The 17,244-nt window shown below is 38.4% G+C and overlaps 1 protein-coding gene across 1 annotated transcript; it reads right to left on the bottom strand.

The window, feature by feature from the left end:
* Window positions 1–679: 679 nt before the first annotated feature.
* On the bottom strand, window positions 680–15,269 carry LOC127413827 (sideroflexin-1-like). Its single transcript, XM_051651274.1, has 11 exons — window positions 15,065–15,269; window positions 13,292–13,467; window positions 12,048–12,218; window positions 11,351–11,449; window positions 10,685–10,760; window positions 10,055–10,140; window positions 3,651–3,778; window positions 3,416–3,465; window positions 3,256–3,305; window positions 3,069–3,116; window positions 680–2,976 (listed from the first exon to the last, which is right to left on the bottom strand). The coding sequence occupies exons 2-11, from the start codon at window positions 13,453–13,455 to the stop codon at window positions 2,880–2,882; spliced, it is 969 nt and encodes a 322-aa protein (XP_051507234.1). The 5' UTR covers window positions 13,456–13,467; window positions 15,065–15,269; the 3' UTR covers window positions 680–2,879.
* Between the last annotated feature and the right edge of the window lie 1,975 nt (window positions 15,270–17,244).

The raw sequence follows: 17,244 nt of genomic DNA on the forward strand, positions 1-17,244 counted from the left end.
TAAATATGTAGTATTTAGTAATAACAGATTAATTGTATACTACAGTTAGAACAAGATAGGTAAAGTTGAAGACAAACTTTGGTGTTGACTTGACAAAGCCTTGTCTGAAAGTTTAAAAAGTTTGATTCTTGTACCTACATTAAGACAAACAGCCAGCTAGCTAGTCAGACAGACTGTCACTAAAGTCAAATAAACTGTCAGATAAATAGATTTTAACAGTTTGTATGAAATTATATGGTTTCACACCCAGACTGCAAATGTTCAGACCATTTTATTTATTTGTTTTACATTAAAAGAGACATTTTCTGATTCCTATACCACATTTACACATGAAAGAGTGTTTTCCTTGTGCTACAGGAAACTGCTGGTTGTATTAACATTCTAGTCTCTTTATCTTAATTTCTCCACAACACAACTTGTGTACTACACTTGTGTAGCTACTAAGCTATTCAGTTTTAATGCCAGATTAGTATATGTATATAACAAAAAGTGCTTATTTTCTGTCCATCCACTCTGTTATGCTTAAGTATACCTTGTTTAGATCAAATATAAACGTTTGTTGTTAAAGGGGAGACAATCTGGTTTAGAAAACCAAAATTAAATACAAGTTTATAGCTACAAGTTCAAGTACATCTATACTAAAGAGAAACACTATCACACATGAGACGATATCATCCCAGACATTTTAAAATAGCTTTATTACATAGTTCTACATAAAACACACACAAGGATGTAACAAAACAATACAAAATGCTGGAAAATAAAAGCATGCAATAAGCACCAATAATGACCAGACTAATTGTGCTAAAGTGGTGCAACAGATTTATATGCATATTAATTTCATACTGAGTTAAAAAAATTATTAAGCTTGTGTTTCTCCAGGTCATGGGAGACCTATTAATAAATATGTGCTCTTTTACACATCAAGAAACTTTGCATCAAAACAACAAAATCTCAAAACGAGGGCATTTTGGTGCGACAAGAATCTTCATTGAATTTGTAATTTTGAAATCCATTTTGATCTTAGCAAGACCAAATTACTTCTTTATTCTTGGACAACCCTAATGTTATATTAATACACAGAAAGTCATACATTAATGACCACTGTAAGTTCTCTGTTTTTCTTTCCAAACAACAGCCTCTTTTCTTTTACAGTTGTTTATCAGTGGTCTAGTGCAATTTACAATCATAAAACATCAAGAACCCAAAACATCACAAACAATCTGGTGTATTGCTAATAAAATGAATGTGTCAACCCCCTGGTATCAGTTCAGAAATTCTTAGTCCATTATGTTGAGCATTACTGTAAAGCGTTACACAACCAACTGATCTTTGTTGGTACACTGTGCATTACTCAAATTATAATGAATCTAGACCGCATGTGGTTTAACTGGTCTGTGGTGAACAAAGGAGAACAAACAGTTACATGTAAAATCACAATCAAATAGTCATATTTGCATAACATATCCAACAATTCTCTACATTAAGAATGTGTGTGTGTTTCTCACTATATTATCATAGAAACGGGATTAGTGCATTAAATGTCCCTTTTTTTTTTTTTTTTTTGTGCTTTCAACTGGGCTACAAAAATACCTTTTTTTCAACGGCATACTTATCAAACGCTCATTGTGTAACATACAACGTGTTTCAGATATTAGTCCTAACAATATTTGCCTACATGGAGTGTTCAGGGCAAAAAGTAACAGAGCTCTACTGCCTCTCAGAGTACATGAAGAGAATAACAACATGAAAGTTTTTGGGTGGGAAGTGACTGATGGAGAGGAAATACTGTAATGCTTTGTTAAGGTCATCCACAGAAACACAGAAAACCAGACATCAAAAGCTACACACTAACATTACAACAAGGTTTAAGGAAAACACATTTTTGTTCATATACGCTCAGGTTACAGAAGTAGGGGCCACTAGTAAGTATAATTTACAAAATATTAAATTAGACACTGTGACTGACATCATATATATATTACTGGTACAACACATCACAGATTTACCCATGATAGCGATAAATAACTATGATTGTATGTTCCCATAATTGCTGGTGTCTGAGATGTGTTTTATGATCCAAACAAAGCAAGGCATAAGATGCAACTCTTTCACTATACTATTACATCTGTAGATCATGTGCATCTATCTAAATAACCTGCCAAAGATTTGTAGTGCCTCTTTAAACACCATGTCCCAGACACATTCTATCCCATTAGACTGGGGAAATTGTTAATACTTCATACAATGGCTAAAACTAATTATTTAATATTTAAATAGATATTATTTTGACCATTTCACCACTTCAATAGCAACAGTACACAAACCGCAGTCTCCACACAACCAAACATCAAAGTCACTTCTCGGAGACATTTGCAATTTGCAAAAGGACTCCAAACCACACACACAAGGCCTAGAAGGCTTAAACAGAAAACATGATCGAGTATGGCCTTGGAAGCATAGATACATCAGTGATAGTCACCCAGAAGTTTGCATTTTGATGTATTCATAGGACTGTTTCCACATCTTAGGGTTTCTTTTGCAGTACAGAGAGAAAAACACACTGCATCCACAATCTAAGTGCACTTAACTGACACATAATGGAGCATGCAAGGTGGAAATATTCATATGGCAGAATAAGGTTGAGTACAAACTGAATTTCTGTTCAAGTGAGTGTGATTTTGGGCAGATGTTTGAGTCACAAACCTAGAAAAGTTCTAAGCTAAAAAAAAGTGACAATATGCAATAACATGGGTAAAAGTGACACAAAAATATAAAGTAGAACAGCAAAACAAAAATAACTGTTCTCCCATTCAAGTAGTACCCACTAACCTCCAGTGCAGTGGAGTACATCAGTATGGGCTGTGACCTAGAGGCCTCTACAGACCCTTGTTAAAATAAACAGTAGTGGTATGAGGACTGCTTTGTTGTATCCTCTCTTGAAGTTCAGGCTCCAGACTGCTCACCTTCATGGAACTTTGCAGAGACAGAAAGAGAACAGGGAATTATCTAATTCAACGTGCCAATCAAACCAGGGCAATAACAGGACTCCCATAAAAGGCACTCACCTCTTCTGTGGGAACAGAGCACAGCATAGTGGAGTGGCAAACACCAGACTGTGGAGACAGATATTCAAATTGATTCATTCCTTCACTTTTTGTAATCAGGCAAGTTATGCTGTGCATGGTTTTAAAAAAAAAAAAAACAAAAAAAAAAAAGCTGCTTTAAGAAAAAAGAGCTGCTTTAAGAACTCACCAGAATCCAACAAGCCCAACTTGTACAGGGGCGTTGAGAACTGGGAACCGCTGAGAGAATGAAAGAGATCTGAGTTGCAGTTTAAACAAACATCCATAATGCTGCTAAAATTCAGTTTCAAAGAAAAGCTTGAAATGAGTCAGTGCATATGGTTCCTTACTTTCATGAAGGCTTTCTTCTCTAAGGCATTCATGATAACTGGAGGAATAGCTGTTGGACAAAACAAATGCTTTAAATAAAAATACAATGAGAACTCTTTCTGAAACACTTCCGTCATTTCACATCTTACTGCTTTATTTGGCTGTAAATAAGAGTTTTCAATATTTACAAGATGTATAACAAGAACTATTATGAAAAATATCAACAAAACTGATTTAACCATGCATTGTCCATACCCATGGCTGGTACTGCCATGCCGATACGAGACACCACCACTTGGACGATGGCTTGTTGAGCAGCTTTAGTTGATTCTCCAAGGCGTTTTCCCTCAGCATCAGTGACAGGAATACCATTCTTCAGCTCTCTGTGAGAATAAATAATTTAAGAAAGAACGAAATGGACCGCAAAGGTTGGGTGTCTCTTGAAGTTGACTTGTAGAGATTAGAACCGTGGAATAACTTTGAAGTAGTCTGATTTATCGGTTGGCCGATATCATCTTTTTGCAGCTCAGCAGACAACAGTGCGGTGGTGGATTATGTCTGTTGAGTGTTGATTTCACGCTACATTGTTACCTAGTTGGTGTGACGCAATGCTGGTCCGTCTTTTACTCTCCGTGACAATGAGCTTATAGCTAACTAGCTAATCACGTAGCTACTTTCATTGCTTGTCAGCTGAGTGGAAGCTAATGTGTAAACATGTATTCACCAAACTGTTTTGTTCAGGATTCACAGTTTGGTATCCCCTTCAACCAAACAACTCCAGTCATTGCATTTATAAAATTTAATATTTAAAAGTCTGGTTCTCCACCGTTGAAAGTTGCCTCTGAACTTGTATAGCAGAATACGGTGCAACACCGCTGCCGCTGTTTATCTCTTGACTCGGCAGGTATAAATGCTTCTTGATTTACAACCTGCCCCTAATTGACTGGCAGTATTAAAATAGTCAGCATTTAATGATACTAAACATACAGTACTGATGTTTATTTAGCTATTTTATTTTTTATTTATTCTTTATTTTAATGGTCAGCATTTGACTGATACTAAACAGTACTGATGTTTATTTAGTTATAATTTTAATTTATTCTTTATTTAAAGAGCACTTATTATGGTTTTTAAATGTGCCTAAGTTTGTTTTAAATAAAAGCATGCAAACATGCAGTACTGTGGTCACCAACAATTAGATCATCAAAATAAAATACAAAAAATACATAAAAAAAAAAAACAAGATATACATTCAAACAAAATGAATAAAACACATACCCAACTAAACTACAAATCCCTCTCCACAGCCATTCCCTGAGAACCATCCAAAAAAGCCAAATAACCCCCCCACTTCCTGACGAACAAATCCCATTTCCCCAGCCTTCTAAGAAACATCTCCTCAAACGCCGCCACCTCGCCCATCTCCCTGCACCATTCCCTAAATGAGGGTGGCCCAGCCGACTTTCATCCCCTAAGGATGATTTTTTTACCAATCATGACTCCGGCTATGACCCAACTTTTTAAATAACTGTCCCCAATGTCCAAAGTCATCCCATCACCCAGGATACAGAGTCTGGGGCTAAATGAAAGTTCAGTCAACACCTCACTCAAAAAGTTCTGAACCCTCAACCAAAATTCTTGGATCTTTACACATCCCCAAAATACATTTATTGTGTCCCTGTCTTCTGATTGGCACCGCCAGCAGGTGGGTGTGTCTTAAGACCCAACCTATACAATCTAGAGGGGGTCCAGTAGAACCGATGCAAAATCTTAAATTGCATCAGACGGACCCTTGCATCTCTAGTTGCAGACTTGATGTTTTTTAGGATCCTGGCCCACACTCCCTCCTCCAATACCAGATTTAAATCCTTCTCCCATAATCTCTTGAGAGAAGACGGAGATCCATCCCCCAGACTCTGAATCAACAAGGAGTAATACACTGATGCTTCATGACCTTTCCCAAAAGCAGTAATCACCATTTCCAGAGTATCTGCCGCTTTAGGAGGGTGTACACTACTCCCAAAAATAGTACAGAGCAAGTGGCGCAGCTGTAAATACCTAAAGGACTGAGATCTAGGAATCTTAAAATGTTGAAACAAATTACCAAAAGATCTCAGTACTCCACTCTCATATATGTCACTGAGTGTAGTAACCCCCTCCCAATCCACTCTGACCAACAGAAAGGGGACTTATTAATGTGTAATTTAGGGTTCAGCCATATGCTTGAGGCAACACTTAAATAAATGTCAGAATTAAACACTCTGGACACTTTCGTCTAAACCAGGTGCAGATGCGAGATAACGGGGTGTGACTTAACTTCTCTGGTTAGTTTGATAGAAAGGCTTTGCAATGGCGAAATAGGGGCAAGAACTTCCTGTTCAATACAAAACCAGGGAGGGGCTCTCTCAGGTGGAAGCGACCAATGAGCCAAATGTCTGAGACCGAATGCATAATAAAACAAATCTTGGGTAGGCCTAACTCACCTCTGTCAATCGGCCTATGTAATTTATGAAATGTAACCTGGGACGCTTATCATTCCAAATAAAGGACTTCACTATGCTATCAAATTGTTTGAAATAAGAGAGGGGAACATCTACAGGGAGAGACTGCAGTTCGAGTCAGTTTAGGAATGCAGTTCATTTTAATAACATTAACCTTCGCAATCATCGACAAATTTAATGAAGCCCACCTGCCCACATCACTCGAAAACCTTTTTATTAAAGGCTCAGTTAACTCTGACTAAATGACATAAATTTGCTGGGAATAAAATACCCAAATACTTAATGCCCTGTTTGAGCCACTGGAAGGCGCCCGGCTTTTGCTTCACTATGATCAAGGACTGAGTCCATCAAAAGATTAAAGTCTCCCCCCAATATTATATCATGAGGGGTGCCAGCGGATTGCAACATCCCTTCAAGATCAATAAAAAAAGCCCTGATCATCAGCGTTAGGTGCGTAAATATTAGCCAAAAATCAACCTTTGCCCCTGAATGTCTGCTAAAACAATAATGACTCTTCCTATTTCATCTTTAATCTGTTTGAGAAATTTGAATTGTAGATGTATACTTATCAATGTAATGACTCCCCTACTCTTACTCAAGCCAGCACTAAAGAAAACATGTCCACCCCATATCTTCCCAAATTTTTCAGCTTCTTACAGGGAAAGATATGTTTCTTGAAGAAAGACTATATCATATTTCTTATGCTTAAGAAAATAAATAACCTTCCTTCTTTTTATGGGGTGCCCCAACCCATTCACATTCCATGTGGAGAGAGATAATCCACTCATATTAACATCTGACATATTGATATAATAATTTTTAAAAAAATTTGTGTGTCAAAAGCAATATTATACAGACCACATTCCCCATTAATGCAACAATCAAACCCCGAACTTGCCCCCAAACAAAACAAACAGAAAAAAGAAAAACGTGCGCATTAACCCCGCACACGACAGCGCCAACCTGCGTCAATCCCTCTAAACTCAAAGAGTCCATGTACGCCTACGAGAGCCCCCGCGACAACTTTGCCATCAGATTGTTTAAGTCTGGTGCTTCTGCACAAATTTTGTGAGGCAAAATTACATAACAGAAAATACTTTGTAAAACAGACCCCAGCCAACAGGCAGAATAAACACAAAGAACATGTAGATTCATTCACAGAACTGTCTTGAAGGTGTGTTCCTCCACAAAACAAATTCCAGCTGATATAAAGCTGTTCAGTTTCCTCGGACAGTTTTCCTTATGAGTACGGCAGATGACGTAATCATTCTAATGTCCCTTAAAAATACTCCACAAAAACAAACTCCAGCCAACAGTAGGCATAAGCACAAAGAACGAACAGATCCATCCACAACTGTCCTGAAGTAGTGTTATTCCACAAAACAAACTTCAGCCGCTAGGCGGAACCAGCACAAAAAGAAACAAAACAGGCATCCCAGTTCCTCGGATGATCAAGAGTCAAATTCGGAGGCCGCGTAAAAAAAAAAAAATAATAAAAAAAAAAATAATATACACCATGACTTACTCAGTCCGTCAGCTTTATAAAAGATGTCCTTTATGTGAGCATGTAGATATTTTGCGGTAATCCATAGTGTCCATTCTCAATCTGGCCGGGAACTTCAGTGTAAAAACGATCTTCCGTCAATCCAAAAGTTTCTTGCCACAAAACAAACTCCAACTGCTAGGCGGAGCCAATGCAAAAACAAAAAAATAAATAAAAAAAATGGCGCCCAGCTTCCTTAGACAGTCGAGACACTAAATAGTGAGTCAGTCCACTCACTTAAGAAACGCCCAATGGTTTACTCACCCATAGTTTGTATGAAGGCCAGTGCCTTTTTGGGGCATAAAAATACTTTACTGCCGTCCTTGGTGTCTATTCTAAGTTTGGCAGGAAGCATCAGTGCAAAAGCGATCTTCCGTTGATGTAAGAGTTTCTTACATTCCTTGAACCGATCGCATTTCTCTCGTCGAATTCGCAAAATCCGGGAACAAGAAAATATTGTGATTCTTCCAAGAAAGCTTACCTTTGCTCCTCGCCTTGCGTAACACAAGATCTTTATCGGATGATCTCAGAAATTTGGCCAGAATTGATCGGGGCCTGTCTCCCTCAGCAGATCTCCGAGCCGGGACTCTATGAGCTCGCTCGATTTCCAGCTTATGGCCTGTTATGTCGAGCAGACTCAGGTAGAGCTCGTCCAGGAATTTCACCGTATCTCTGCCCTCTTCATGCTTAGGAATTCCAACAATCTGTATATTGTTCCTTCGGTTCCTATTTTCGAGATCTTCCAGTTTTTCCAAAATGTATTCCAAGTCTATTTGGACGCGGGCAGATTAGCGGATAATTCCCTTTCCGATGACTCCAGATAATCGATCCGTTTCTCAACATCTGCCACTCTTGTGACCAACTGTTTCCATCCGTAATCAATCGACGTATTACAGCGAGATCCTCCAAGTCAGCAACAACCTTCGTCAGCATCACCGAGATGTTGGACAGTTGACACTGAATTTCATCTACCGACGTGCCGTCCAAATCGAGTCCCTGGCTCGCAGGCCCATCAGAGACCTCAGCTCAAACACGTAAGTGTCTTTTAATGTCTCCAGAGTCTGAGGATTTTGACTTCTTTGCCATGTTTACCTCAAAGAGCAAATATGTAACTGGGTGTATCGAATGTCACCAGCTATAACATGAAAATAATTAAAAAACTAGCAAAGTGCGCAGAGCTAGTCGCTCACACGTCTGCTTCTCGCATGGTGTCACATGACCTTTTTATTTTGCAGCATTACCTTTTTTCCCCCAGTGTCAAAAGCGACTCGTTTAATGATCCGTTCTAAAGGATTCATTCTAAACTCCTCCTTTCAGAGAGCCTTCTCTGCTCTGATTGGTCAGATGTCCCAGTCTGTTGTGATTGGTCTACCGCTTAGTGTAGTGTTTGATGGCGGGTCAAAGTTGTTTGCGAGCAGCCAATGAAGACCAGAGGTGGGTTTTGTGTTTCCAAATTACGTAGGTTAGTAAAGGAAGTAAGTCTGGAATTACTAACGACTCGTTTCAGGTGTTCAGAATCAGTTCTTTCTTTTGGGAGTCAATAACTCCATTTGTCGTGCACTTTGATTTTTGAAACTTTGCAGACTTTTTTTACATTCACAAACAGCTATATAACACACTACATGAAAGGTAATATTTAAAAAACCATAATAGGTGCTCTTTAAATGGTCAGCAACTGACTGACACTGAACGTACAGTACTGATTTTTATTTAGCTATCATTTTAATTGATTCTTTATTTAAATGATCAGCAACTGACTGCCACTGAATGTACAGTACTGATTTTTATTTAGCTATAATTTTAATTGATTATTTAAATGGTCAGCAACTGACTGCCACTGAACGTACAGTACTGATTTTTATTTAGCTATAATTTTAATTATTTAAATGGTCAGCAACTGACTGACACTGAACGTACAGTACTGATTTTTATTTAGCTATAATTTAAATTTATTCTTTATTTAAATGGTCAGCAACTGACTGACACTGAACGTACAGTACTGCTTTTTACTTAGCTTTAATTTAAATGTATTCTTTATTTAAATGGTCAGCAACTGACTGACACTGAACGTACAGTACTGATTTTTATTTAGCTTTAATTTTAATTGATTATTTAAATGGTCAGCAACTGACTGACACTGAACGTACAGTACTGATTTTTATTTAGCTTTAATTTTAATTGATTATTTAAATGGTCAGCAACTGACTGACACTGAACGTACAGTACTGATTTTTATTTAGCTATAATTTTAATTTATTCTTTATTTAAATGGTCAGCAACTGACTGACACTGAACATACAGTACTGATATTTATTTAGCTATTTATTGTATTTGTATTCTTAATTTTCTCAGTGTTCATTTCTAGAATTTGTTGACAATTTATAATAATAATGTCAAATATTCTTTGATAAAAATATTTGTTTAAGAAAGCAGCCTTCTGAGTACCTTTGCATAGTCATATCAGTGCAAAATTATTTTCATTCCAGCTCAAAAATGAGCTATATCCGCCACCATATCGGTAATATGTGAAATTTCCCCCTCTAAAATCAGTATCAGTCTCAAACCCCATATCGGTCGGGCTCTAGTTTGAAGAATTTTTTATTTTTTTTGCTTACCTTTGTCTCATGAAGGGTATGTTGATACAGTTTGCTGCTGCTACCGCAGCAAATGGAACAAAACGCCCAATAATAGCTGGCAAGTGCTGGGGAAAGATAAGATATTTTAGCTTAAACTCTGCTTCGGCAGTCTCTACAGCAAAGAAAATTCCACAACACGTGAAAAAACAGCACAGTTAAAAGTCCAGATAATAAAAAAAACACAATGTTATAGCTTTTAGACAGATCTACTATATTCTGCCCTGAAAAGACATAACACAGTACCTATGCCAGCACTGAAACTGAGAAAAATTGCTTCAATTTACATGGTTTTAGTATGGATTTTGTAGTTAATTTTGCAATTTTCACACTCCGTTTTCTCTGAATATGAGCATAGTTGAGCCAAACGCTTCTATCACCGGATAGATCACAGTCTAAGAGAACCAATTTCGAATCGTGTAATTTTTTCGAATCGTTTTGCCTTTGCCCAGAAGTATTGTAGTCCGATAGGTTTGTTTATGTTTCTAAATACAGATTAAATATGTGAAAACAACATTGAGTAGTGAGCCAAAATGTTAAAAGTTCTGTCTGCTTTAATTCCCATTGTGGTTAACTATAAAAATATCATGACAGTTTAGGGAAGGGACAGACCTTGGTCAGAGACTTCAGGCCAAGGGCTGTTATTACAGCTCCTGTGGTAGCACTAACGTAGGCTGCTCCAAGCTGACTGCAAATAAAAAAATTAAAAATACACAAACATACGGGGCAAATCAGTACCATTAACGTTTCTCGTGGACCTCATAATTACATTACAGAATGCACATCTCTCCATTTTAAGACTTGAGTTTAGAAAAGAGCAATGATATTGAGTAGTGCAACATGTGGATCCATCCCCTGTGTGATACACTTTCAAGGCAGACGAAACAGTATCAAAACAATGCAAGCCTCACTGCTTAATCACAAAGATCATCTAATGTTTATAGTGAAAGAATGATACAGACAAATCAGCAGATAGGAAACAAATAAATTGGCATGCTATCTGAATTTGCCTGTATACAGCATGTGTAGTGAGCATGGAACACATGACACTGATGCCTCTCCTCCATCAAGAGTTCATGGAGTACAAGCGGAGTGGATTCCACCATTATTTTCATGGCAATGTGGCTCATGCGACAGCTTTCAGAACACTTAAGGGTGTAATATACCAACAGGTTGTGGTCGAACACATCATCACACCATCAAGATGGGGTTGCCCTGAGGCCTCTATACAGAAACCTGCAGCTAGTTTGTTTCTAGATGTGATCTTAGCCTCCATACTTCACAGTGAGTGGTGCATCTCCACTGCGGTTAGTGTAGTTGACAATGGCGTTGAAAGACTGGTTAACCCACTGCCAAAAGACTACAGCTGGGGTTGTCCTGAAAAAAAGTAAATACATTTCCATTAATGGCTTAAAACAGTTTAATCAGACAGATACTATCCTGGACAAAAAACTTTTTTTTTTTTTTACCCAGAAGTCATATATATTTCCACAAAAAGCCTGTAATATGAGTCAGATGTTGGTCTTGCTCAAAGTGACTCATCTGTAGATGACTCACTGAACTAAGTAACAGTGAGTCTACAAAACTAAAAAGAATTAAGAGAAAAAGCTACAAAGAGTTAAGAGAACTTAACTGTACATTAATCTATAAGTATTCCCTAACTGTTGTCTGAAGTTTTACAAGCAAAAATATAACAATAATTAACAGACAACCTTCATTTATAAGTAGTCATCATAAGAGTGCAGCACTCTGAATCAATCCACTAAACTGAGGCTTTTGGCAAGAGTGCTGTCTTTTCTATGATGACTTGTTGGTGATGTATTCACTGAACTAAGCAGGATTCTGTCTCCCAGCCCTGAAAAAATTTAGGCTACTCTCATTTCTGGCTACAATGTGTAATGTTCCTGGCTTTAATACACTTTCTGTTCATATGGAATCCAGAGAAGTGGGTGATCAAAACTGACAGTGTTCCAACCTGTAAAAGGTAAGCATGCAACCCGTAATGGTCATGTTCATGGGCACTTGTGCAGACATGCGTCCAATTAGCAGCATTTTCTCTCCTGTGTCAGGGTGGAAAGCAGAATCGTAGATGTATTTGGCCCTCCATAGTTGATCCTCTGTTAGCCCGGGCTTCACAACTCCCAACCTGCAATGGAGAGCAGCAGCAAGGCATTTTATTTAACAAGAACTTTACATAAAATGCTCTATTTAGGATAGACTGACATCGGCCTGGAGAGATTAAACGATATTTAAACAGGTAATGGGGGCCTGCTACAATTGGCAGGGCATCAGAGGTAGTAAAATAAAGGCAAATATATGTTCTATATTAATTAAAAGAACACATTGCAGGGGGCCTGGGTAGCTCAGCTAGTATTGATGCTGACTACCACCCCTGGAGTCGCGAGTTCGAATCCAGGGCGTGCTGAGTGACTCCAGCCAGGTCTCCTAAGCAACCAAATTGGCCCGGTTGCTAGGGAGGGTAGAGTCACATGGGGTAACCTCCTCGTGGTCGCTATAATGTGGTTCTCGCTCTCGGTGGGGAGTGTGGCGAGTTGTGCGTGGATGCCGCGGAGAATAGCTTGAAGCCTCCACACGTGCTATGTCTCCGCGGTAACGTGCTCAACAAGCCACGTGATAAGATGCGTGGATTGACGGTCTCAGACGCGGAGGCAACTGAGATTCTTCCTCCGCCACCTGGATTGAGATGAGTCACTATGCCACCACGAGGACTTAGAGCGCATTGGGAATTAGTCATTCCAAATTGGGGAGAAAAATCTGTCTACCCCCCCCAAAAAAAAGAACACCTTGCAGAGCATGAGATTTCAGGTAATACAGGGTGTACTTTTAAGAAAGTGCATTTGATAACACCAGCATATATTTAAAGCTAATGTATATCGAGTATTTTAATGGTCCAAAATACAAAAGATTTCCATATTATGTGAATAAATTGTCCCTTCATCGAAGTGAAAGAAACAAACAGAAACCAACACCAAAGTCAGACGTGAGTTCTGGTAAGCACTGCCAAGTTTCAAACAAACAACAACAGAAACCCTTGCTATTTTTAGAGGCGATTTAGAAAGGAAATTTGATATTTATTATATACTGCACTTAAAAGATTTCCAATTGTTTACGTTATTATAACAGATAGGTTTTTAGCCTTAATGCCCATAGCAACAGTATTAGGAACAATTCAGCCCTTTGTGGTCAAAGCTCTCAGACCTGTAGTTTTCCACAATAACTCTAGCATCCTCTAAAACTTCACTGGACAGCAGGACGTTTCTCGGGTCCGTCACCATGAAGAAGTGCTGAGCCCGGCCCATAAATGTGCTCTGGTCCCATCGTGGTTCCTTAATGTTGATATTCAGAGGCAAATCTCCAGACATACTTTTCCACTTCTGTGAAGATCAAAGAAGTCTGGGTTATTATAAATCAACAACAATTACTGAGCAGCATGAGATGATTTAGAATTTATTCAAGACTATGTTTCTCAAGGGTAAAAACAACAACAACAAATGTTATATTGTCTTATAACAAGGTAATTTTATCACTTCACAAAAAAAGATTGAGATCACTGCTATCAGTGACGTTGAAGTGCCAAACCACAATGTGGACAACATTCCAGATGACAGAAAATAGATTCAAAGTTGAAAGTGAAAATAAGAAATGATTGAGGACTTCTGTACGAATAGACATTTATCACTAAAAGGAATCAACCCTGTCTCTATATGTAGGTGCTTCATTAAAACTCTTGTTGCCATACATGCCTGTTAACTCTAAAGATTGACAGATAAACTCGTGATATCAACAGCAATGCATGTCAAGTGGCCAATGACTGGTCGGGTTTGTTAAAGGGATAGTTCACCCAAAAAATGAAAATTCTCTCATCATTTACTCACCCTCATGCCATCCCAGATGTGTATGACTTTCTTTATTCTGCTGAACACAAATTACAATTTTTAGAAGAATATTTCAGCTCTGTAGGTCCATACAAGTGAATGGTGATCCAAAACTTTGAAGCTCCAAAAAGCACATAAAGTCAGCATAAAGTAATCCACACAACTCCAGTGGTTTAATCAATGTCTTCTGAAGCAAGTAAATCGGTTTCGGGTTAGGACAAAAAATAAATAAATAATAATATATATATATATATATATAATCGCTATAAATCTTGACATCAGCAATCTCAAGCTTGATTACACTTCCTAGCTCTCTGAGATTGCATCAAGCATTAGGAAGTAGAGACCGCAATGGCAAGATGTACAGCGAAAAAACAGTTATATTTTGGTCTGTTCTTCACACAATTTAGATCGTTTCAAAAGACACTGATTTAACAACTGACATGGATTAGTTTTATGCTGCCTTTCTGTGCTTTTTATGGCTTCAAAGTTCTGGTCACCATTCACTTGCATTGTATGGACCTACAGAGCCGAGATATTCTTTTAAAAATCTTCATTTGAGTTCTGCTGAAGAAAGTCAAACACATCTGGGATGACACGAGGGTGAGTAAATCAATAGAGAATTTTCATTTTTGAGTGAACTATCCCTTTAACATATACAATTTAGATTAAAACATTTTATTTCAGAAAGTATGGGTCGCTAGCCCTGTTAATAAATAAAAGAAAATTGTTTTGTTTATCTACTGTAACTTGGCAAGCAGGTGAGACGACCAGCCTGTTAACAGCTGTTGAAGCTAAAGCTAACTGCCTTTCTGGTGTGATGGAAACTGACATGCAAAATAAACACATTAATTATGTTATACAGTTACATTTAAGTCTATACACAGTAGCGGAGTTGTCAAGCTGTTCTGTATGTGATATTTACGTTTACAAAATAAGAAATGTCATTATCAACAGACCAATATCCCCTTAAACCGGCTAAGCTAACGTTAGCTAGCTAATATAATCTCGCTTTCATAAACACAACAACCATACCACAATAAAAGAACGTTTATTTTCTTTCAAATAGTTTACCAATTAAATATCAGACACATACCTTGCTAAACGATCACAGGTAATGTTCAGGTACACCTTGTGACACCTTCAAGCAGATGACCTCGGCGCTAACTGTGTTTTCCTCTGTGATAGATGACAGTATACTGCCTGCACTTCCGGTCTATCTAGCTTGAAAGTCTGCGCGAGATACTTAAAGTGATGAACGTGCACTGTTTGCGTGAAAAGGCGGTGTTTAGAGCAGAAAGATCTGCAGCTGACTCGAGAGACTGGGCGTGGAAGAGAGCTGCGTTATGATTGGTTATCGGCTTCTTGCATTGCGCAGAGGCAGGTCACATGTGTTAAAATGCACTTCTGGGAATTGTAAGTTTCGACACTGACACCTGTATTAAAGGTGTTGTCAACGGTTTCAACTATTTTGCTAGCTTCAGCCATATTTAGCCACTGAATGGACCGCCCCCATATTTTCAACGACACGCCTTCTCCCCAAAACCCCTCCCCCCAACAAACCCCGATGTCAGCAACCTCGAACGCGCAGATTGAAAGGCAGAGAGCGTTTCCGATTAGCTAAAAAGGGCGGGCCGCTTTTTATTAGCGCTTGGAGCTGTTAGTACACAGTGTTTTAAAATAGACATGACAAAAAATTAAACAAAACTCTTAATTTAGAACCTTATGACATTTTACTGAAAAACAAAATTACATTATTAATCTTTTAATTATTTTGGCAAAGTTTTATATTCATAACTCAAAAGAAACCCTATATACAGGTGCATCTCAATAAATTAGAATGTCGTGGAAAAGTTCATTTATTTCAGTAATTCAACTCAAATTGTGAAACTCGTGTATTAAATAAATTCAATGCACACAGACTGAAGTAGTTTAAGTCTTTGGTTCTTTTAATTGTGATGATTTTGGCTCACATTTAACAAAAACCCATCAATTCACTATCTCAAAAAATTAGAATATGGTGACATGCCAATCAGCTAATCAACTCAAAACACCTGCAAAGGTTTCCTGAGCCTTCAAAATGGTCTCTCAGTTTGGTTCACTAGGCTACACAATCATGGGGAAGACTGCTGATCTGACAGTTGTCCAGAAGACAATCATTGACACCCTTCACAAGGAGGGTAAGCCACAAACATTCATTACCAAAGAAGCTGGCTGTTCACAGAGTGCTGTATCCAAGCATGTTAACAGAAAGTTGAGTGGAAGGAAAAAGTGTGGAAGAAAAAGATGCACAACCAACCAAGAGAACCACAGCCTTATGAGGATTGTCAAGCAAAATCGATTCAAGAATTTGGGTGAACTTCACAAGGAATGGACTGAGGCTGGGGTCAAGGCATCAAGAGCCACCACACACAGACGTGTCAAGGAATTTGGCTACAGTTGTCGTATTCCTCTTGTTAAGCCACTCCTGAACCACAGACAACGTCAGAGGCGTCTTACCTGGGCTAAGGAGAAGAACTGGACTGTTGCCCAGTGGTCCAAAGTCCTCTTTTCAGATGAGAGCAAGTTTTGTATTTCATTTGGAAACCAAGGTCCTAGAGTCTGGAGGAAGGGTGGAGAAGCTCATAGCCCAAGTTGCTTGAAGTCCAGTGTTACGTTTCCACAGTCTGTGATGATTTGGGGTGCAATGTCATCTGCTGGTGTTGGTCCATTGTGTTTTTTGAAAACCAAAGTCACTGCACCCGTTTACCAAGAAATTTTGGAGCACTTCATGGTTTCTTCTGCTGACCAGCTTTTTAAAGATGCTGATTTCATTTTCCAGCAGGATTTGGCACCTGCTCACACTGTTAAAAGCACCAAAAGTTGGTTAAATGACCATGGTGTTGGTGTGCTTGACTGGCCAGCAAACTCACCAGACCTGAACCCCATAGAGAATCCATGGGGTATTGTCAAGAGGAAAATGAGAAACAAGAGACCAAAAAATGCAGATGAGCTGAAGGCCACTGTCTAAGAAACCTGGGCTTCCATACCACCTCAGCAGTGCCACAAACTGATCACCTCCATGCCATGCCGAATTGAGGCAGTAATTAAAGCAAAAGGAGCCCCTACCAAGTATTGAGTACATATACAGTAAATGAACATACTTTCCAGAAGGCCAACAATTCACTAAAAATGTTTTTTTTATTGGTCTTATGATGTATTCTAATTTGTTGAGATAGTGAATTGGTGGGTTTTTGTTAAATGTGAGCCAAAATCATCACAATTAAAAGAACCAAA

This window comes from Myxocyprinus asiaticus, chromosome 23, assembly GCF_019703515.2.
Source record: "Myxocyprinus asiaticus isolate MX2 ecotype Aquarium Trade chromosome 23, UBuf_Myxa_2, whole genome shotgun sequence".
In the NCBI taxonomy this organism is placed as follows: domain Eukaryota; kingdom Metazoa; phylum Chordata; class Actinopteri; order Cypriniformes; family Catostomidae; genus Myxocyprinus; species Myxocyprinus asiaticus.

Excerpts from the sequence above, each read along its gene's own strand:
- LOC127413827 (XM_051651274.1), bottom strand. The coding sequence starts at position 13,455 with ATGTCTGGAGATTTGCCTCTGAATATCAACATTAAGGAACCACGATGG. Across the intron at positions 10,761-11,350 it reads GATGCACCACTCACTGTGAA|TCAGCTTGGAGCAGCCTACG; the intron begins GTATGGAGGCTA and ends TTTTATTTGCAG. Across the intron at positions 3,306-3,415 it reads AGAAGAAAGCCTTCATGAAA|CGGTTCCCAGTTCTCAACGC; the intron begins GTAAGGAACCAT and ends TCATTCTCTCAG.